The 23514-nt window shown below is 40.4% G+C and overlaps 3 protein-coding genes across 5 annotated transcripts in view; 1 reads left to right on the forward strand and 2 right to left on the reverse strand.

Moving 5' to 3' along the window:
* Positions 1–380: 380 nt before the first annotated feature.
* LOC140816415 (zinc protease PQQL-like) lies at positions 381–8135 on the reverse strand. Of its 2 annotated transcripts, XR_012114592.1 has the most exons (6): positions 7966–8135; positions 7775–7844; positions 2408–2551; positions 1255–2242; positions 953–1063; positions 711–820 (listed from the first exon to the last, which is right to left on the reverse strand). XR_012114592.1 is itself a non-coding variant. In XM_073175672.1 (3 exons), the coding sequence occupies exons 1-3, from the start codon at positions 1275–1277 to the stop codon at positions 677–679; spliced, it is 282 nt and encodes a 93-aa protein (XP_073031773.1). In that variant the 5' UTR covers positions 1278–1375; the 3' UTR covers positions 381–676. The 2 variants fall into 2 exon arrangements, 1 of the variants encoding a protein (XP_073031773.1); XM_073175672.1 differs by lacking the exons at positions 2408–2551; positions 7775–7844; positions 7966–8135 and having other exon boundaries at positions 381–820; positions 953–1067; positions 1255–1375.
* Positions 8136–21112: 12977 nt separating this feature from the next.
* On the forward strand, positions 21113–22737 carry LOC140816402 (B3 domain-containing protein Os01g0234100-like). Of its 2 annotated transcripts, XM_073175659.1 has the most exons (3): positions 21113–21742; positions 21831–21863; positions 21912–22737. In XM_073175659.1, the coding sequence occupies exons 1-3, from the start codon at positions 21643–21645 to the stop codon at positions 22565–22567; spliced, it is 789 nt and encodes a 262-aa protein (XP_073031760.1). In that variant the 5' UTR covers positions 21113–21642; the 3' UTR covers positions 22568–22737. The 2 variants fall into 2 exon arrangements, with proteins under 2 accessions (XP_073031760.1, XP_073031752.1); XM_073175651.1 differs by having other exon boundaries at positions 21116–21742; positions 21831–22737.
* Positions 22738–22842: 105 nt separating this feature from the next.
* The window catches only part of LOC140823966 (uncharacterized), a 4483-nt gene continuing 3811 nt past the window's right edge, over positions 22843–23514 (reverse strand). The window contains exon 4 of the mRNA XM_073185572.1: positions 22843–22893. Within this exon, the coding sequence (XP_073041673.1) occupies positions 22843–22893 (51 nt within the window). The remainder of the gene's footprint in view (positions 22894–23514) is intronic.

Raw genomic sequence — 23514 nt, forward strand, 5'->3', positions numbered from 1 at the left:
TAAAGATTTTATTTGATTACAGTAAAAAACAAATACAGAAAAAAAGAAAAAAAAAACATGGAACAAGTGGAACTTCAGAACCATGGATGCCCGAAAAGGCGAAAACTAAGAGTTGCAGACCACTGTTGTAGTTCCAAGCACAATAGTAAATGGCCATCTTTCAACATTGCAAGCACACAGAACAAACAACATTAAATTCAATGAAGCTGTAGCAATGCAAGACCTCAATCACAAAGTAGGCTTATTCCTTCCTACCCCTGCAGGCAGTGTACATCCAAGACCAGAATTTTTTCTGGTCCAATTTTTATTTTTTTTTAAAAAATTTTCCCAATGAAATGGAATCCCAACCATTGATCCTGGTGTGGATCACTTACCAACCACAAAGTACGAGTTCATATGCATGTGAATGTCAGAGGTCAAAATGATATGTGATAAAAAAAAAAAAAACAGTATTACACGCAGGTGAGTACACATTTACAGTTTAGAATCCAGAGGTGACGATCACAGTGCCAATTTTGCTCAACAATGGAACGAGTAAAAAATTAATATATGATTACATCGTGGTCATCACAAATATACTTATTTAGCATAAAAAGTTTTGCTAGATTATCTAAAACAAGAGACCTAATCCACAGTCAACAACATGCAATATCTAAGAAACAAAAAAAAATTGAGTTTACCAATACCAACTTGAAACAGTCGCTTCCAAAGAAAGATAAAATAGAACAGTGTATTTAATCTCAAACGAACCACTGACATCACCAGAATAAAGCCTTGACTGATAGCTGCGAAGAATCCTCTCCAGCCAATAATAGTTCTCCTACGAGAACAAGAATTAGTGTAAACACACAGCATGGAAAATTCATAAACTTGGATATTTTCATTGTCATTCAAGAAAGCAACCATATGGAATATAAGCATAATGTATGCAATACTTTTAGAAAAAAAGTACCTGTAATCCATTTTCATGGGCCCTTTGTTCGATTTCGAGGATAATCAACACATCATCAATAGAAGGTCCCTTTTCTCGAAGTTGCAAAATTTCATCCAAGGCAAGATTGACCTGTCTATCGAATTGCAGTATCAGACATCAGCTTAAAATTGAAGCAAATCACTAAAATGGAAGAAGCTCACCAGTGTTGAAGAAATGTCAGGATCACAAGAAAATCAAAGTTTATGTCAAACATCAACTAATATGTAATGTTTAGGGAAATATTGAATAATTTAGAAACCAAACAAGTTTAGCTAGCTTACTCTGAAAAAATATGAACTTCCATAGTTTAGCTCCTTCACGCGATTTATAAATGCATTAAAAGGATCTCTCTCTTGAGCTCGTACAGATTCTTCGGCAATTTGCTTAACATCTCCTTCACAGGGTTCTAGGTTAGTCGTGAAGAGTTGATAGACCAACCAGAAGAGAGAATATGGTGAAGATATAATCTAACACTGATTAATCAGAAAGTAAAAAAATCTCCCGAAAGAACATCCACATTAACAACATGAGTTATGGTCTGCAGAAATAGAAAGGAAGAAAAGGTTGTGTGATAGGCATTTTATTCAACAGATATACCTGAAGTGCAGTTTCCAAGTCTGAAGGAGAGCAATTACAAGAAAAACTTGGCATATGCTCCCAGTTTGGTGCCAACTTCAGCTCTTTTACCAGCAAACATATCCATAAGCACTGGAGGTCTATATCCAAAAATACCAATTTCTCCGGCAATAGTTGGACTCATTGAACACGAGAAATATTCATAATCTTGGAGTTCAGATGGACCCCCAAACGAGAAACCTGTGAATAGAACCTATTGACAAGTAGTTAATTGCAAACATTTTAGAGCTGCATATTCTCAAATAATGCATCACTTTTAGCTCCAATGTAAATATGTATTTAATTTCCCTGTTATGGCCTATAGAGTGTTTCAGGTATAATAAATCCCAAGATTCAATCTTGCATCATTTAGATACATGTCTGTTAAATTTTAAATAGTTGGAAGATATGAAGAGAGAAACACACATGATAAAGTACAAACAATTCAATTATGAAGACCTACATGCACAAGGTACAGGCTCAAACAGCTAAATTGTATTCTATTATTTATGCAGCTTGAAACACAGGTCAAGCGAAAGTAACGCTACCTCGTCGTCAAGGAAGTCTGTGCATTTATAGCAAATATGCATTTTGTTAGAAAGGATAAACTCAGTTGCGCCGATGCCAGGATATTCAAACTGATGTGCCACATGACTGGAAAAGTAAAAATCTAAATCAAACAATTGTGAAACTGTAAATTGCCAAGTTGCTGCATCTCCTATGTACGATGTGCTCATGAGAACACTTTCTCCTATAAGAGATATGAGCAAAGGGGTATTGGAACCAATGATGAATCCGTAGAAAAAGGAGCTACTTAACTTGGTCTACAAGCTCTAGGAACATCCTGCTTCGCTGCTAAGGGGTTTTAAGCTTGCCTTGAAGTTGGCTTCGCCCCAACAATTTCCTCTGGATGTGTTCTTCATCCCAAAGAGAAATGCTTTGGCCTTCCTCAAAAGAATTGACCTGAGAAACAACAGTTCGCAAATCATCCACTGTAGCAGTTGATTGAGGCTCAATTGTTTTATAACACAGCTACATGATGTGTTGGTCCCACGTACGGAATTTGAGATAATAAAAGTCGAAAATAAAGAATAAACTGGACACCGAGATTTACGTGGAAAACCCCTAAAATTATTAGGGTAAAAACCACGGGCAAGATGAAAAGAATTTCCACTATAATATTTTGTGGTGTACAACTCACTCACTGTGTTTCCAAAGAGAACACACACTCTCTTAATACAGAAGAACAAAACACCTCACAAATATTATAGAACTAAGCACTCAAATGCTTATAAGATGAGAGAAAACTCGAAGAAGGGATGATTTCAGAATGAAAGAGAGGAGCTCTATTTATAGAGCCCCTGGACCGTGTGAACAAGGAAATTGCCTCGCAATTTCATCACGCAATTCCACGAAATTTCCTAAGCATTTCCCACGTTTTAATTCTTTCTTTTGATTGGCCGCCCCATTTGACTTGCCGACATTTCTCCCACTTGGAGATTTGATTGAGAATCAAACACATCTCCACACATCCTTTCAATCATGCCATTCCCTGCTGCTTACGTTTCCGCTAGACCACTTGAGGATCTACACCACTCAAACTTTTCAGTGTTCACTGGATTGGTCAGAAAATCAGCTATGTTTTCTTTCGTATGGATCTTCTGCATATCCACGCTTCCTTCTTCTACTACTTCCCGCACAAAGTGAAATTGTACTCCAATGTGTTTCGTCCTGGAATGAAAGGTTGGATTCCTTGCGATGTGCAAGGCACTCTGACTGTCACAAAACAAAGAAACATTCTCTTGTTTGTGCCCGATCTCCTCCAATAACCTTTTAATCCATATTGCCTCCTCGCAAGCTTGAGTAGCTGCCATGTATTCTGCCTCTGTTGTAGATAACACCACAACTGTCTGCAGTTTTGAAACCCAGCTTACTGCTCCCCCTGCAAGCGTAAACACATAACCAGTAGTAGATTTCTTCTTATCAGGATCACCTGCATAATCTGAATCGACATAGCCCCTAAGTGTAAAATCCGATCCTCCATAACATAATGCAGCATTCGAGGTACCCTTAATATATCTAAGGATCCTCTTAACAGTGCTCCAATGCTCTCTTCCAGGATTCGCCATATACCGACTAACTGCTCCCACTGCTTGAGCAATGTCCGGTCTTGTACAGATCATAGCGAACATCAAACTTCCCACTGCTGATGCATACGGTACTCGAGACATCTCCATCCTCTCTGCTTCACTGCTAGGACACATCTCGGAGGATAACTTGAAGTTAACAGGAAGAGGGGTTGAAATTGGCTTACTATCTTGCATGTTGAAGCGTTGCAAGACTTTCTTCAAATAATTTTTCTGGGAAAGCCAAATCTTTCTGTTACTTCTGTCTCGGTGAACTTGCATCCCTAGAATCTTGTTTGCTGGTCCCAAGTCCTTCATATCAAATTCCCTAGCCAACTGTGCCTTCAATCCTTGGACCTGATCCTTGTTGGGGCCTGCTACCAACATGTCGTCCACATACAACAGCAAAATGATATAATCATCACCAGACCTCTTGAAATATGTACAAGGGTCTGCACTCAGTCTGTTGTATCCAAGGCTCATGATATAGGAATCAAATCTCTTGTACCAACACCTCGGCGCCTGTTTGAGACCGTACAGAGATTTCTTCAACCTGAAAACCAAGTTCTCTTTGCCTTTTTCCGCAAAACCTTCTGGCTGGAGCATATAGATTTCTTCTTCAAGATCTCCATGAAGAAACGCCGTTTTTACATCTAGCTGTTCTAGATGTAGGTCAAACACCGCACACAATGCCAACACTACTCTGATTGTTGTAAGCCGAACCACAGGAGAAAATATCTCATTGAAGTCAATGCCTTCTTTCCGAGCATACCCTTTTACTACCAATCTAGCCCGATACCGTTCCACTTGATTATTGTCATCTCGCTTGATCTTATAGACCTATCTGTTACCGATGGCTTTCCTCCCTCGTGGTAGTGTAACAAGATCCCAAGTTTTATTCTTGTCTAATGCCTCCAATTCTTCTTGCATTGCTATCATCCACAAAGATACATCCGAGCTTTGAGTAGCCTCGTGGAAACTCGATGGCTCACCATCCTCTGATAATAGACAATATGCAATGTTGCTTTCAGTGAAATAATCTGAAAGCCAACCTGGTGGTCTTCTGTCTCGAGTTGACTGCCTCACATTGGAAACCTCAGACTCAACATGTTCTTGTCCTTCGTGCTCTGGTGGTGCTTCACAAGAAACTTGACCTTCGTCTGTCTTATTCTCCACCTGAAATATAGTAGTTTCTGAATTCAGTGTGCCTTTGTCTCCCTTTACTTTATCTTCCTCGAAGATAACATCCCTGCTGATGACAAGCTTGTGAACAGTAGGATCCCACAAGCGAAACCCCTTTACTCCATCAGCATAACCCAAGAAGATACATTTTCTGGATTTCGAATCCAACTTTGATCTTTCTTGCTCATTGTACAGAACGTACACCGGACTTCCAAATGTATGCAAATGAGAATAATCTGTCGGCTTCCTGATCCACATCTCCATCGGAGTCTTCAGATCAATCGCCACTGAAGGAGAACGATTGATAATATAACAAGCGGTTTTGACTGCTTCTGCCCAAAATGACTTATCTAGACCTGCAGTCCTCAACATAGCTCTTGTTCTGTCCAACAAGGTCCTGTTCATCCGCTCCGCCACTCCATTCTGTTGAGGTGTGTAAGCCGTCGTGAACTGTCTCTTGATGCCCTCATGTTGACAAAATGCATCAAACTCGTCACTGGTATATTCTCCTCCATTGTCAGTCCTCAAACACTTGATTTTCTTTTCAGAATCAAGTTCAACCCGCGCTTTGAAATCTTTGAAGACTTGGAAAACATCTGATTTCTTCTTGATTGGATACACCCAACATCTCCTAGAGAAATCATCAATGAACGAGACAAAATATCTCGCTCCTCCTAGGGATACAACCAGTGCTTGCCAAACATCCGAATGAATCAGCTCCAATATGCTTTTGCTCCTGGCAGTAGAAGTGCCAAACTTTAATCTGTGTTGTTTACTGGTAACACAATGCTCACAAAAGGGTAGTGACACTTTTGTAAGTCCCGGCAGCAGCTTCCGTTCTGAGAGAATTTTCAACCCTCGTTCTGACATATGCCCGAGCTTTCTATGCCATAACACTGTTAATTCTTCTCCTGAACCAATTGATGCAACAGCTAGTTCTGCCTCTTTGTGTGTTTCTCCCAAAAGTACATACAGATTTGCAGCAACCTTTTCCGCCTTCATAACCACAAGCGCGCCTTTCACAATTTTCATGATCCCATTCTCGATACGAGTTTTGCACCCGATGTCATCCAATTGCCCCAAGGACAAAAGATTTTTCGTCAGTCCTTTCACATGTCGTACCTCCTGTATAGTGCGAATGGTGCCATCAAACATTTTAATTTTGATAGTACCGACCCCAGCGATTTCCAAGGCATGATCATTTCCCATGAATACAGATCCTCCTGAGACTGGTTCATAATGATCAAACCATTCTCTCCGAGACGTCATATGCCACGTCGCTCCTGAATCCATTATCCATGTGTCAAAAAATTTGTGCCTGCCTTCCGCAACTGTTGCTGCTTCGCTGAATAATATTTCACCACTGCCTGAAGTACTGGCCACATTTCCTTGAGAACTTTTATCGATACTCGTACACTCTCTCTTGAAGTGCCCTTTACCGCCACATTTAAAGCAGTAAATATTTTTCTTCTTACTTCTTGACTTTGATCTACCTCGTCTTTGGCTCCCACTGGAGTCACGGTCCATAAATCTTCCTCTTATCATAGGTAACGCCTCTGCCTGCTTCGAGGATACCAACCTATCTTCCTTATTCTTGCGCCGGCTTTCTTCTCCGAGAACCGCAGTTAAGACATCGTCGAATTTTAGAAAGCCCATCAGAATATTGTTGGTAATGTTGATGATAAGTTGATCGTATGAATCTGGTAGACTTTGAAGTAGAAGCTCTGCACGTTCATTTTCCCCTATTTTATGCCCCATGGAAGTGAGTTGGGCAAATAGAGTATTTAGTGTATTGATATGGTCGGTCATCGATGAGGATTCCGCCATCCGAAGAGTATAAAGCCTTCTCTTTAGGAAAATCATATTGTGTAGCGACTTGACCTCGTACATCTTTGTTAGAGTATCCCAGATAACTTTGGCTGTTTTTATCTCAGAGATACTTGACAAAACTTCGTCTGCTATAGCCAAGTGTAAATTGGCAACAGCGTTATCATTCATCTCATTCCACTTTCCATCATCTGTAATCTCCACCGGTCTATCTTCAATAGCCGCCAAGCAATTTTCTTTTCTTAAAACTGCTTGTATCTTTATTTTCCACAGCATAAAATTGCTTCCGTTGAATTTTGCTATCTCGTACCTTCCCGCCATTATGTCTACAACAATTTTAGTAGACCGGACAAAATAATCCCGCCTTAAATAAAAAATCTCAAAAAATCTTTTCTGATGTGGAAGATCAGTCTAGGCTGCAACCACAGAGCATACTCAGAATTTTAAGAAATTTTAAACCAAGGCTCTGATACCACTTGTTGGTCCCACGTGCGGAATTTGAGATAATAAAAGTCGAAAATAAAGAATAAACTGGACACCGAGATTTACGTGGAAAACCCCTAAAATTATTAGGGTAAAAACCACGGGCAAGATGAAAAGAATTTCCACTATAATATTTTGTGGTGTACAACTCACTCACTGTGTTTCCAAAGAGAACACACACTCTCTTAATACAGGAGAACAAAACACCTCACAAATATTATAGAACTAAGCACTCAAATGCTTATAAGATGAGAGAAAACTCGAAGAAGGGATGATTTCAGAATGAAAGAGAGGAGCTCTATTTATAGAGCCCCTGGACCGTGTGAACAAGGAAATTGCCTCGCAATTTCATCACGCAATTCCACGAAATTTCCTAAGCATTTCCCACGTTTTAATTCTTTCTTTTGATTGGCCGCCCCATTTGACTTGCCGACATGATGTACGAAAATTCTCTGCATATTTGGATACCTCAGAAGCCGATACATCTACCATCACGTAATAAAACAAGTCAATGTTGCAAGATTATGCTATTGACAAGCCCAGAAGTAAAGAGTTGTCAAATGCTCACAAGGGAAAAGAGTTTTGTGAAGTCGAGCCTCGCGCTCAATCCCGACAACAGGCTCATTTCGAAGAAAATGCTGCAAACAAAATAGGAAGGTCGACATGACACAAGAGTTTGTTTGTATACTCAAAATGGAACTTTAAATAATGCAAAAACTAAAGAGTGGAAGTGGTGGTGAGTCAGAGAACATGACTCACTTGCATTTATTCACCTCGTAAATTGGTGGATTGCATTTGATCTCTCTCTAGATATGCAGATTCAATCTCCAACAATAAAAAAGCACGAGCAAAAAGAAATTTCACGTTCAGAAAATCCATGTGTTCGAACCCTTGAAACCTAATGCATGAGTTATCTGGAGAACTAAGTTGCTCGTTGACCGACGAATTCGGTTGGGATTAATTCTAGCAAGCGGACTAGGTCAAGTTATAGTAAATGGACAGACGTCCAAGTATCGATCCCACAGAGACTATTATTTAATTACTAAGATTCAATTATTTTATTTAATCTAGGCAAATAATAATGAATGATTTGATTATTATTGCAACTACGTAAATTTTAAACTAATTTATGCTAATTAAATGACTGAATCAAATATCAGAGAAGCTTGGGACTTGGGGGTTATTTCAAATTTAAATAGAATGACCGGGACACACGACGGTAACAGACTTTTGATTAATATCATGCAATGGAATTATTTAACTATAGATCATTTGATGTTACGATGCGATTCTCTATATTAATTATAAATCTAGTTCTAGAATTTATAATCCTATTTTCATTTAACAGTCCAACTATTTCTAATTGAATTTAATTACCCAAAAACGCATTCATCAACGAAAGAATCACAGCTGTCGCCTAAAATCGCACACTGAAACCGAATACTATTTCTAGTCAGTTTAACCGCGTGTTGATTAATATTTTTCTTGAAGCTAAATTTAATCAATTCTCTTTCGAGTCAAGATTAAACAACAAACATGCAAATAATTGGCCAAATTAAAAGCACGAAATTTATGCAAACATTAATCAATAACATAAAACAATTTTATAAATCAAACACTTCAATGAATAACAAAAATCAATCGTTTGTTCCTATCGTGGTCCCGATCATAAAAGAAAACTACTCCATGAATTCAAAACTAAAATCAAATTTAATAATTGAATTCATGAATAAAACTAAGAAATTAAAATAGATGAGAAAATCTCAGCGATGGCGCGCAGATCTGCGTGTGAAGCGCGTTGTTTTCTCCCTCGATTTTCTCCCCGAGCCGTTGCCTTCTTCCAGATCTCAAAGCTTGCGCCTTTTTTCCCAAAGTCGGCTGCCAAGTCTCAGAATTTCAACCCCCTCTTCGTGTTAGGTTTTTTCCTTTTTATTCTACCTCTAAATCTCGAGCAAATCTTCGCCAAAATCTCGATCTGATATTGCACACACGGACCCCGTGCCTGCATCCGGAGAGGGGTCCGTGTAGGCTCTGGATTTCTTTCTTTCTCGAGAATGGCTGACACGGACCTCGTGCAGGGGTCCGTCTGGAGTTCCGTCCACATACTGTAAGTTGGGTTCTCGGGTGATAAGGGACACGGACCCCGTGTAGGGGTCCGTCAAGGGGTCCGTCGAGGCTCTGTAAATTGCATTTTGGCAACTGAATGGCACGGACCCTTACACGGGGTCCGTGTAAGGGTCCGGGTAGTCTCGAATTTTCTCTTCAAATGGGGTTGATGTACACGGACCCTTACACGGGATCCGTGTAAGGGTCTGTGTTTTCAATTCATACTTTCTTTCTTTTCTTCCGGGTAATTCTGACGTGGCATTGCGGAGTCTGACTTTTCTTTCATTTCTTTGGCTTTCATCCTCTTTTGGTCAAACCTACAATTTGCCATAATAGTACGAATTAAGCGCAAAACTCGGAATAAAACATGCCAGATAAGCACGAAAACGACAAAATAAAGACTCTAAAACGCTATATAATTCGCGCTTATCAACTCCCCCACACTTAATCTTTGTTCGTCCTCGAACAAATCAGACAAAAATAAAGATGAGAAATATTTTAGATTCAGAACTCAAGTGACACAATCAAAACTTCTCCACTTGTCAAACTCTTTCACCCCCGGTCAAAAGATCACGCTTCGCATATCACAAGATTCGTTTTCGTTGCAATTTAAGAATCAAACATTTACCCAGTAAAGCTCAACAGAACAAAATGTGTGTAGTGTGTAGGTCAGACTCGTACTCATCTCCAGCTACTTGGTTTCATGATCACTTATTTTCATTTGCTATCGAAACGCCCCATATGCTTGACTTTCATACCCCTCTCTACTAAATGTTGAACGACAGTGACTTGGTTAATAGGTCTTTTTAAGCTTATAACGTAAGGCCAAGGCTCACGGGTACAATAAAAGATAGGGAATCAAGAGTGAGATGCAATAAAAAGTATTCCTGTAGCACATTCATTCACCTTTGATTCGTCAACAGTTACTGTCTTTTCATCATTTTCAGAGCTCTAGCGCTTCCTTTTCATTCTCATTGTCCACCCACTTTCACCCACATATTTTTTTTTTCTCGGGTGTTTTCAACACTATACATTTTCCTCTTTTTTTTTTTTTTTTTTTTTCATGAATAAAACTTCATCGATTCCTTTACACATATTTTTTTCAATCCATTGGAGTAATTCAAGCATTTCAATGTGCACAGGAGTTTTATTTCTCTCACATGTAGGTAGGAAAAAGTGTATAGGCTATGATTCAGGTAGTTGATGTGGGACATTGAATAACTGACGAATGGGGGCTAACTGTGTGTCATTGACACACACCATTCGATTTTTTCAGGCTCAAAAGGGGTCGCTAGGGGCAATGAATGATGTGTCGGTCAGGCTTGAAAGGCTCAAACGGTCCAAAGATCGCCTAAATCATCCCTAAGTCACCATCGTTCGTATTTTCGCTTCGAGGACTAATCAGACAAGTTCTAGGGATCATTGTTCGATATAACTTTTTTTTTTTTTTTTTTTTCACAATTCACCAATTCACTATCAATGATTAAAAGTTTGACCACGTGCATTGAACAAAATGTTGATACATAACTGGTTCATGTTAGACTCTCTCCTTGAAAGTACGACTCCTCTCACTCAATACTAGGCATGAAGCAATTTTCCGGGTGATCCCAAAATCTAACAAATTAATCCGATTATCAAGTGAAACACGAGTTCTTAGTCTACAAATAGTTCCATCCTGCGTGAAAAGTGCTGTTAAGTGTTGTGCAACGATGTGTAACAAAACTGACTCACCCCCACACTTTGAACTCGACACTGCCCTCAGTGTAAAACAATATAAAAAGAACTATCGAGAATGTGAAAACAAAAACACTTCCCTGGTTAGATGTCGAGTACGTGGTGGACAGAGGTAAAGATCAGCAACTCCTGAAAAACACGACATCGAGTACACCAGGAAACGTAAAAAGGAAAAGACAATAACACACAAGCGCTCCAATAAAGTCCAAAAGATAATAAACATAAATAGCATATCCCAAAACATCAATAACAGCGAACGAAATGTCTAAGTGAAACAAAATGAATACAATCCTCCACATAGTCCAAAATAAAGCTACGCCTCATCGTCTGACCCCAGCTCTAAGTCATCTAAGGCATCCAGTGTAGATCTGTCCCAAGGTGGTGCAGAAGCGTCGGGGGACTGTTGCTCGAGTCGAGCCAAGCGGGTGCGAATGTCGTCCATACAATCAAAAATGGCCGAGAAGACCTGTCGGGTACCCCTCGGCGCGCTCTGTCGTGGTGGCACATGATGCTGAGGGCCGGCTCCGGCATCTAATGCCGCTTCTTCTTCCCCACGGGCATTCCAGGCGCGGTCATCGATGGCAGGGGGAGGCACCGGTGGGTCACGGGGATGATGGTCGATATGTCGACTCTCAGGATTTCGATACCACGCACCCTGCCTGAAAATGAAATACATCCCCTGCATAGCCTGAGGGGTGAGCATCTGTGTAGAAGTGGGGGCGAGGGACGTCTCGCCGGTGAGATCGACGCCGTGGGCCGCTAAAATCCTGGAAATGATGATCGGAAAAGGTGCATATGGGCGCTTGTTCTTGGTGGGGTTAATATGTGCGACAGAGCGCATATGTGCGAGTATGATCGAAGCCACCGGAATCCCAGGAATAGCCCCCAACCCATTCAACATTTTATCGATAATGTATAAATCTATAATTCTGACCTCGTTGTTCCCTGGTTTCCTTGGCACAATGTTGGCTCCCGTGAAATAACAGATTAAGCGATCAAGCAACGGGAGGGAAGTGGGCAGGACGCTCCAGCGAGACCCGGTCGGAGAAGTAGAGTAGTCAAGACGTTGTCGGGCCTCGGGGATCCGAAAAGAGACGTCAGAGAAGAACAAGTCTAGCTGATTATGACTCACCGGGGGGCCCTCATTCGGTACATTCAACAGAGCGGCTAGATAGGCCGTATCAAATTCAATAGGCACCCCTTTTACGAAAGTGCGGATGCGCTGCAGCCCAGTAGTACTCTTGTCGTCAAAGTTGGCATAAAATTGCCATACCAACTCGGGGAAGTAGGGACCGGTGATGTCCAACAGTGATCCCCACCCAAATTTATCGAATTTAGCTCTCAGTGGCACCTCGTTATTAATCCGGGGGTGGATAGACTTTTCAACAATCATAGCGTTCTCGTGCATGGCCGAGTACCATTCCGAGTTCTCGAGGGATGTGAATCTGGAGGCATCAAACTCCACTCTGGCGCGGCGAGATGATGAGGAAGCCTCGCTTCGCGCACGCTTATTCGTGAATCGACGAGGAGGCATTTCTTAGAACAAGAGACTTTATCCGAATCCTCTACAAATTCAGGCGCAACAACTCCAGACCAAACAACCCAATCACTGATCACCACTCACCAAACGAAACGAACGACAAGACACAAAATCCCAGCAATTCAATATCGATGATCCAAAGATTTAATCCAATTATTCCCAATCAATGCAATTTGATCCCAACGCACCGTTACGCAGTCCACAACAATATCCTCAACAATAATGACCGATTCAATTACGCAAAAATATTAGCTAGATAATCCACGAACAATGAATGCCCAACAACCGAACAATATAAAATCAATTCCCAACACTGAATCTGAAGTGGCATAAGATATTCGGAGGCCGAAAACAAAGGAGAGCCACGTTTACCAGTTAGCAGACAGAGGTCACCGCGGAAGAGGGTTGTACGGCGGTGGTGGTGGTGCGGTTGGAGTGGAGGTGCGGTGGTCGGCGGTGTGCAGTGGCGACGGAAGGAGGTGGCGTGGTCGGCGGTGGTGGTTAGGGCGGCGTGTGCAGCGGCGACGGAAGGAGGTGGCGTGGTCGGCGGTGGTGGTGCGGTTGTGAGGAGAGGAGGGTTTCGATTTAGGGGATTTAGGGATTTGGGTGGCAGAAATCGCGATTTTATTCTGATATGCCGCGAAAATAAGAGACACGGACCCCGTGGAGGGGTCCGTGTAGAGGTCCGTGCACCTACTGGATTTCGGCATGTTTGGAAATGATAGACACGGACCCCGTGTGGGGGTCCGGGACAAGGTCCGTTTAGACTCGGGAAATTGACACTTTCGAAGGTTAAGAACACGGACCCCGTGTGAGGATCCGTTAACGGGTCCGTGGAGGCTCGGTATGAGAGACGAAATAATTTTTTTTTTTTTTATTTTTTATTTTTTTTTTTATATCACTAACCAAACCCAACTGTGACGCCATGAATGTACACTTCTATAAATCTAGACATAAAATTGGAAACTCAATTAAGCACACAAGATGCAAGAATTGTACAGAAACTTCCCTGGTCTGTTTTGAGGTTTTGAAGTCGAGCACCCTGAAAAATTCCCCCACACTTTAGAAATTCCACCTCTAGTAGATAAATTACCTGCACCACCATTCAGTGAGATTAGCTCTCGAGCAATGCTACAAAAACAAAAATAAAGTAAACTAGAACAATTAAAATAAACTAAGGTATGAAAGAAAAAATAAAATAAAACACTGGGTTGCCTCCCAGTAAGCGCTAAATTTAGAGTCGATAGCCTGACTGTACTCCCCTTGTTTAGTTTGGATCCTGCAGATCCACAGTGGTTGGCACGTCGGGGATGGCACCACCATGATAAACTTTCAGCCTATGCCCATTTACCTTGAAAGGTCCAGTTGTGTCACTAGTGATCTCCACTGTTCCATAGGGGAAAACTTGCGTGATGGTGTATGGTCCTGACCACCGTGAACGCAACTTACCTGGCATCAACTTCAGTCGAGAATTATATAATAATACCTGTTGACCCACCACAAATTCTCGATGAACGATGTTCTGATCATGCCAGCGTTTGGTTTTCTCTTTGTAAAGCTTGGCATTCTCGTAGGCTTCCAGCCGAAACTCATCCAGTTCATTCAGTTGCAGCACTCTCTCGTCACCTGTGGATTTAGCGTCAAAATTCAGAAATTTAGTAGCCCAATAAGCCTTGTGTTCAAGTTCTACAGGTAGGTGACATGACTTCCCATACAACAATTTAAAAGAGGACATGCCGATGGGGGTTTTAAAAGCAGTGCGGTATGCCCACAGTGCATCGTCGAGTTTCCTAGACCATTCTTTCCTCGAAGCACCGACAGTCTTCTCAAGAATGCGTTTAAGTTCTCTGTTCGAAACCTCGACTTGGCCACTAGTTTGGGGGTGATAAGGTGTTGCCACCTTATGTCGGACCCCATACTTAGCCAAAAGACTGTCAAATTGACGATTACAGAAATGTGTACCCCCATCGCTAATGATGGCTCTAGGTGTGCCAAAACGTGAGAAAATATTTTTCATAAGAAATTGAACGACAACCCTAGAGTCATTAGTTTTACATGCAACCGCCTCTACCCACTTAGACACGTAATCTACAGCCACCAAAATATACTTGTTCCCAAAGGAAACCGGGAACGGACCCCATGAAATCTATACCCCAAACATCAAATATCTCACATACCAAAATATTATTAAGAGGCATTTCATGTCTTCTGGAGATATTACCTGTGCGCTGACAATTTGAACATTTTGTAACATACTCATGCGCATTCCTTTAACAAAGTAGGCCAATAAAAACAGGACTGGAGGACTTTGGATGCAATTTTAGTGGCCCCAAAGTGGCCTCCAGCCGGACCAGCATGACAATGAAACAAAATTTCGCTTACCTCTTCTTGGGGAACACATCTACGGATTATACCGTCTGTACATATTCTAAACAAATAAGGATCCTCCCACAAATAATACTTCAAATCTGAGAAGAATTTCTTCTTTTGCTGGTATGTAAAATGGGGAGGAATGAACTTACTTGATAGATAATTAACAAAATCGGCATACCATGGTAAACTGTTGATCGCAAACAGTTGCTCGTCTGGGAAGTCATCGCGAATAATTTCATTACCTGTACTTGGATTCTCCAATCGCGAGAGATGGTCTGCAACTTGGTTCTCTGTTCCCTTCCTATCGATGATCTTCAAGTCAAATTCCTGCAACAGAAGAACCCAACGAATTAGTCTTGGCTTTGCGTCTTTTTTAGCCATCAAATATTTTAAGGCTGAATGATCAGTATGCACGACAACTTTGCTCCCTATCAGATACGATCTAAACTTATCAAGAGCAAAAACCACGGCAAGAAGCTCCTTCTCTGTAGTGGCATAGTTCAGTTGGGCAGCGGAAAGTGTCATACTAGCATAGTAGGTGACATGAATACATTTATCCCTCTTTTGGCCCAACACTGCCCCTAGAGCGGTGTCGCTTGCGTCACACATCACCTCAAATGGCGACCCCCAATCAGGTGCTATCATCACTGGTGCGGTGATCAATTTCTCCTTCAGGACCTGAAATGCCTGCACACACTCCGCAGAAAAATCAAATTTCACATCTTTTATCAGTAAATTGGTCAGTGGCTTAGAAATGCAGGAAAAATCTTTGATAAACCGTCTATAGAACCCTGCATGTCCTAAAAAACTACGCACTCCTCGGATGTTTGTTGGGGCAGGGAGTTTCTCTATCACTTCAATCTTAGCCTTATCGACCTCAATCCCATTTTCAGAAATTTTGTGCCCCAACACTATCCCCTCTCTCACCATAAAGTGGCATTTTTCCCAGTTCAGCACCAAATTTGACTCCTCACATCTCTCCAAAACTTTAGACAAATTAATCAAACAAGTATCGAATGAAGAGCCAAATACAGAAAAATCGTCCATAAATATTTCAATGAAATCCTCAATCATATCATGGAAAATTGCCATCATGCATCGTTGGAAAGTTGCTGGTGCACTACATAGACCGAATGACATTCGTTTATATGCAAATGTCCCATAGGGACAAGTAAAAGTGGTTTTCTCCTGATCTTCAGTGTCAATAGGAATTTGCATATAACCTGAATAACCATCCAGGAAACAGTAAAAAGGATGTCCAGCTAACCTTTCCAACATTTGATCAATAAAAGGAGAGGGGGAAAGGGTCTTTACGGGTGGCATCATTAAGTTTTCTATAATCAATGCAAACACGCCACCCTGTAACAGTTCTAGTAGGGATCAATTCATTATTCTCATTCTTGACAACAGTGATCCCACCCTTTTTCGGAACTACTTGCACTGGACTAACCCACCTACTATCAGAAATCGGGTAAATAATACCTGCGTCCAGTAGCTTAATCACCTCTTTCTTTACTACCTCCTGCATAGCTGGGTTCAGTCGTCTTTGAGGTTGGGTAGAAGTTTTGTGGTCAGCCTCCATCAGAATTTTGTGCATACACATGGATGAACTGATCCCTTTGATGTCTGCAATGCTCCAACCAATTGCTTTGATGTTATCCCTCAGAACTCGCAGCAGCTTTTCTTCCTCCAAACCTGTCAAAATAGATGAGACAATTACTGGCAGTTTATCATTGTCAAGCAAAAATAAATATTTCAAATGAGAAGGAAGAGGTTTCATCTCTAAGATTGGGGCTTCTTCAATGGATGACCTTAAAGGTCTTGGGACATGCCCAAGCTCCCCAATCCTAGAGTTTACCGTTTTCGAGATCGGTCTGCCTGCTTCCAGATAAAGCATGTATTCCTTGACATCCTCATTCTCCAACTCTCCTGAACATGAATCAAGTCAAACAAACTCCCAAAGGATCTTCACCGATCAATTCCTGCAAACTGCACTCGACAAGTTCGTCAGTAGCATCAATTCTAAAACAATCAGATTTATCATTAGGATATTTGATGGACTGAAAAACATTAAACACCACACTCTCATCATTCAGTCTCAACACCAACTCACCCTTTTGTACATCTATCAGAGCTTTCCCAGTGGCTAAAAATGGTCTTCCTAAAATTAGAGGAATCTCACGATCCTCTTCCATGTCTAACACAACAAAATCCACTGGAAAAATAAACTTGTCGACTTTCACCAACACATCCTCTACAACTCCCCTAGGAAATTTAATTGATCTATCAGCTAGCTGTAGAGAAATTGTAGTTGGTTTCACTTCACCTATTCCTAGTTTCTCAAAACATGAATAAGGCATCAAATTAATGCTTGCACCTAAATCACACAAGGCTTTAGCAAAAAATGAAGTTCCTATGGTACAGGGGATAGAGAAACTACCTGGATCCTTAAGCTTTGGAGGTAATTTATTTTGTAAAATAGCAGAACATTCCTCCGAAAGCTTAACTGTCTCAAAGTCAACCAATTTCCTCTTGTTTGATAAGATTTCTTTAAGAAATTTTGCATATGAGGGCATTTGAGCTAAAGCTTCTGCAAATGGGATATTTATGTGCAACTTTTTGAAAATCTCAAGAAATTTAGAAAATTGAGTGTCCAATTGCAGTTGCTTAGCTCGTTGGGGAAAGGGGAGCGAATTTATATCAACATTGGAGTTCAAGTTTAGGGACTTACCTTTCTCCTTCGTGTCATTGGATCCTTGCTTTGATGACTCCTTCTCCTTTACATACTTATCGATATCAACCACCTCTTGCTTTATGGGAGACGTCACCGTGACTGCATTGACACCTTTAGGATTCTTTTCCGTGTCACTAGGTAGTGAACCCGGAGCTCGTGTAGCCATCTGTGTCGCTAACTGCCCTAGTTGAGTCTCCACTCTTTGCATCATGGCATCATGGTTTTGCCATCTCATCTCATTTCCTGCTATGTACTTTGCAAGCATGTCCTCAAGGTTTGACTTGCCATCTTGTGGCTTGAAACCGGGTGGCATAGAGGGTCCAGCACCTTGTGGAGGCTTAGGTGGTTGTTGAGAAGGCTTTTGCTGCATAGGATGTTGTGGAGGATTAAACTGTAATGGCATAACAGCATTTTCTGATTGTCTCCACCCGAAATTTGGATGATTCCTCCAGCCTGGATTATACGAGAAACTGTATGGATTGTTTTGCTGACGCCCCTGGTTTCCCAAATAATTTACTGAATCCCCTCCAAAACACTGTATTTCCTCACAAGGCATATCTGGCATGAATGGCATGTCACAAGATGGACCACCAACTATTTCAGCATTTCCTTGGATCTGATTCACTGACTTGACTGGTATTGACTTCTGCGCTTGTAACTGTGACATCTGATGTGTCAATCCATCAAGTTTTGCTGTAATCGCTGTCAAAGCATCCATCTCAAGGAATCCTACTTTCTTCTCCCTGCGGTTGTCTTGCCAACCCACATTGCTCTCGGCCATATTAGATATGATTTCGAGCGCTGCGGTTGGCGTTTTCCTGTATAGACTCCCATTTGCTGCCGCATCAAGCATAGATCTCACAGAAGGATCTACCCCATAGTAAAATGTCTCCACCTGCTGGCCTACTGAAAAACCATGTCTCGGGCACATTCTCAACATCTTTTTAAACCTCGCCCATGCTGAATTCAGTGATTCCCTATCTCTCTGTCTAAATGAAGTGATTTCATTTCGCAGTTGTGTAATCTTAGTAGGGGGAAAATACCTGTGCATGAAGAACTCAACTAGCCTATCCCAAGTAGTGATAGAACCAGCTGGAAGGTCGCGAAGCCACTCCATAGCTTCTCCTTGCAAGGAGAATGGAAATAGTCTGAGTCGAATGGCATCAGTACTCACCCCATTGCACTTGATCGTATCACAGATTGACAGAAAATTCTCCAGATGTGCATTGGGGTCTTCAGATGGTGCTCCACCGAACTTTACTTGCATTTGGATCATTTGGATGATGCCTGGCTTCAGCTCGAATGTATTTGCCTGAATCGTAGGGCGGATTATACTAGACCCATAACCTTCGAATGCTGGTCGATGAAGCTCCATCAATGTACGGTTATCCTCTTCTCCGGCCATTCCTTCGAATTCTGGTTTAAGATCTATTTCAGGTTCTGCTTCAGACTCGGATTCAAACGACAAGTTGTTGTTCCTTCGATTTCTGCGGATGCTTCGAAGGGTGCTTTCAATCTCCAGATCAAGTGGCACTAGATTTTTGACGTCCTGAGCACGGTTCATATAACACGAGCTAACCCCTGAAATCAAAAATTTAAGTGCACAATTTAAGCTCCAAAAGAGTATATATAATAAGAAAAACTGAAACAAAATTAATTAAAATACTAAAGAATAGAATAACTGAAAAATTTAAAACTAAGAATAAAAGCCTAGTCTCAAACAAATAATTTATCCTAATATTAAATAAATAGTCCCAGGCAACGGCGCCAAAAACTTGACCGACGAATTCGGTTGGGATGAATTCTAGCAAGCGGACTAGGTCAAGTTATAGTAAATGGACTAGGTCAAGTTATAGTAAATGGACAGACGTCCAAGTATCGATCCCACAGAGACTATTATTTAATTACTAAGATTCAATTATTTTATTTAATCTAGGCAAATAAAAATGAATGATTTGATTATTATTGCAACTACGTAAATTTTAAACTAATTTATGCTAATTAAATGACTGAATCAAATATCAGATAAGCTTGGGACTTGGGGGTTATTTCAAATTTAAATAGAATGACCGGGACACACGACGGTAACAGACTTTTGATTAATATCATGCAATGGAATTATTTAACTATAGATCATTTGATGTTACGATGCGATTCTCTATATTAATTATAAATCTAGTTCTAGAATTTATAATCCTATTTTCATTTAACAGTCCAACTATTTCTAATTGAATTTAATTACCCAAAAACGCATTCATCAACGAAAGAATCACAGCTGTCGCCTAAAATCGCACACTGAAACCGAATACTATTTCTAGTCAGTTTAACCGCGTGTTGATTAATATTTTTCTTGAAGCTAAATTTAATCAATTCTCTTTCGAGTCAAGATTAAACAACAAACATGCAAATAATTGGCCAAATTAAAAGCACGAAATTTATGCAAACATTAATCAATAACATAAAACAATTTTATAAATCAAACACTTCAATGAATAACAAAAATCAATCGTTTGTTCCTATCGTGGTCCCGATCATAAAAGAAAACTACTCCATGAATTCAAAACTAAAATCAAATTTAATAATTGAATTCATGAATAAAACTAAGAAATTAAAATAGATGAGAAAATCTCAGCGATGGCGCGCAGATCTGCGTGTGAAGCGCGTTGTTTTCTCCCTCGATTTTCTCCCCGAGCCGTTGCCTTCTTCCAGATCTCAAAGCTTGCGCCTTTTTTCCCAAAGTCGGCTGCCAAGTCTCAGAATTTCAACCCCCCTCTTCGTGTTAGGTTTTTTCCTTTTTATTCTACCTCTAAATCTCGAGCAAATCTTCGCCAAAATCTCGATCTGATATTGCACACACGGACCCCGTGCCTGCATCCGGAGAGGGGTCCGTGTAGGCTCTGGATTTCTTTCTTTCTCGAGAATGGCTGACACGGACCCCGTGCAGGGGTCCGTCTGGAGTTCCGTCCACATACTGTAAGTTGGGTTCTCGGGTGATAAGGGACACGGACCCCGTGTAGGGGTCCGTCAAGGGGTCCGTCGAGGCTCTGTAAATTGCATTTTGGCAACTGAATGGCACGGACCCTTACACGGGGTCTGTGTAAGGGTCCGGGTAGTCTCGAATTTTCTCTTCAAATGGGGTTGATGTACACGGACCCTTACACGGGATCCGTGTAAGGGTCTGTGTTTTCAATTCATACTTTCTTTCTTTTCTTCCGGGTATTTCTGACGTGGCATTGCGGAGTCTGACTTTTCTTTCATTTCTTTGGCTTTCATCCTCTTTTGGTCAAACCTACAATTTGCCATAATAGTACGAATTAAGCGCAAAACTCGGAATAAAACATGCCAGATAAGCACGAAAACGACAAAATAAAGACTCTAAAACGCTATATAATTCGTGCTTATCAGGCTCTCCTTTCAGTCTTATGGTTTAGTAGCTCTTTCTGAGATGCATCGGATGCAGTGGAAGGGATTACCTAGGAGAAGAACAAGAAACTTCACTTGAAGAATTTAAAAAAAATATTGATGATTTACGTGAAAATGAATCCTTGACAAGTAACTGCTGTGAACTCACCTCAACTCCACGAGAAATTGTGGAGTGACTAATACGTTCCTGGGTCTTTCCTACCTGCAAGGTTATTTGTTTTTGGGGTTTGGGCTCTCCTTTTGAACTTGTGGCTTAATATTGGTGCTCATTTTGAGAATCAATCAAGTGGAAGAGACGAACTATGAAATAGCTACTATCTGTCAGTATGAATAATGTTGTATGCTCAAGAGGGGGCAATTTTATGATCCCACATTTGCTCGATAAAAAATTGTCGAGTTGTGGATAAATTTGGGATATTCTAAGACTACTGTTTTACAATCGGGTCCTTTCCTAACCTGATATCCTAAATTAACGTGTTCTCTGCATGTACCTATGAATTTGTAATGTTGCCTTTCTTGTAATGTAATGTTTGATATCTTAAAGGTGTATATTGTGAGAGCTAGCAGTCTAACAGAAGTCGATGGGGCTAGCAGTCATCTCAATTCAGAGAGGGAGATTAATCCTGGTACTGTTCTCCCTTTTTAATCTTGTAATACATTATTCAAAAGTTGTCTAGAGAACAAAGATCATCGTTTCTTCAAATGTGATTTCAGTGAAAACAGTCCAGCGGCCAGAAGATGATTCAAGTGGTGGAACTAAAATAGCTAAGCAGAAATATCTGGAGCCCATTTCAGTAGACGATAAAACGCATATCTTGTCTTCTCATAATGCCGTTGTTGCCGATCAATCTGGCAAGATCCACGATGATATTGGATCCGAAAATTTGGAACACATCAGATTTTCTCAAACCAACATCAAATTTAACGACATGAAGTGTTTCGAAGATTTCAACATTCATGTGAATGGCGTATTTCTCAACTCCGAAGTACCTGCGCAGCTTAGAATGAAGTATCACGATCTCTGCTGTAGTCAAAGTAAGTTTCTTCATGAAAATCTTGTCGAAGGCCTAAACAGTAAGCTGGTCACAGGAATGATCTCTGAGATTGTAAGCACTGCCGATGCTATCGAATCTGCCAGACTTACCACCCCTCTCAGTCATTTAGAAACTTGGGAGAGAAAGCTAAAAGCGTTTGAGGATTTAGGCATGGCCGTTGGATTTCTACGATCACGAATACATCAGCTAGTTACCCTTTCGCAAGAGTCACGTGCTGTAATGGAATCAAAGAAAAAAGAGAGAGACGAGGTCGAAGGCCAGATGAAAGCTCTCGAGGCAAAATTTTTGAATGTTAAGGCAGTGGTTAAAAGGCTTAATGCAGAGATTCATGATCTTGAAGTTGAACATCGAGAGCTTGGCGTTGTTTTCGGAGACATCGCACGCGCTGCATGGTGAAAAATTCTCTACTTGTAGTGACGATTATGTCAGTTTTTGCTGAACACATCTGTGATGATATTAAGGTTGTAGTTAGTAGTAGGACAAACTTTTAGATGTATCTCTGTTTTGGTGATACCAGAAGGGTTGCTATAAACAGAAGCATGAAATGCAAAGACAAAGTCTGATATGATATGGTACAAATATTGAAGTAAAACGTCCGTCTTATGAAAATTTGCAAAATACACATCCGAAGGGTTATTTTGAAGGACGACTTGTTTTTAAATCTCTAAATTCTATGCGAATGTGTGATCGCTTCTCGCTGTAGAGAAAAGTTTTTGCATTTCCTAATTCACGCACACAAAAAAAGATTCAGTACTTATGGGTTTACACGTCTTTTCATTGATGAAAATCGATACAAAAATTTGAAAATATATGATTATTGAGTACGTCTATTTTATATCATGTACAAAAGATAAAATATTGAGTAAAAAATTGGAACAAATATATTAATATCAATATTTGCTATTTTTGTTTGGACACCCAAATGTCATATACTGATATCAGATTGAAAGAGTTGATATTTAAATATCGTCTATCAATACCACATTCGTGTTTTGTACCATTTTTTTGAGAAAATATATGATTCATTAATATCAATACTTATTAAGTTATTATACATATTTAGGTACTAAAAATCCATATAGTAGTATAATCTCTTAAATATTTGGTTTTCAAATTTCATATTATCACTGCCACATTTTTTATGTTTTATACTGATTTCACATGAGAAAAGACATGAGCCATTAGTATAAATACTTGTTATATATGTTAGGTATTCAAAAATTATAAATTAATATTAGATCTGAAATATTTGATATTCAAATATCATATATTAATATCATATTTTTAATTTTTTTAATTATTATCCGACAAAAAATATGAGTTCAGATAGTGCAAAAACATTT

The sequence above is a fragment of the Primulina eburnea genome, chromosome 2 (assembly GCF_022965805.1).
Source record: "Primulina eburnea isolate SZY01 chromosome 2, ASM2296580v1, whole genome shotgun sequence".
In the NCBI taxonomy this organism is placed as follows: domain Eukaryota; kingdom Viridiplantae; phylum Streptophyta; class Magnoliopsida; order Lamiales; family Gesneriaceae; genus Primulina; species Primulina eburnea.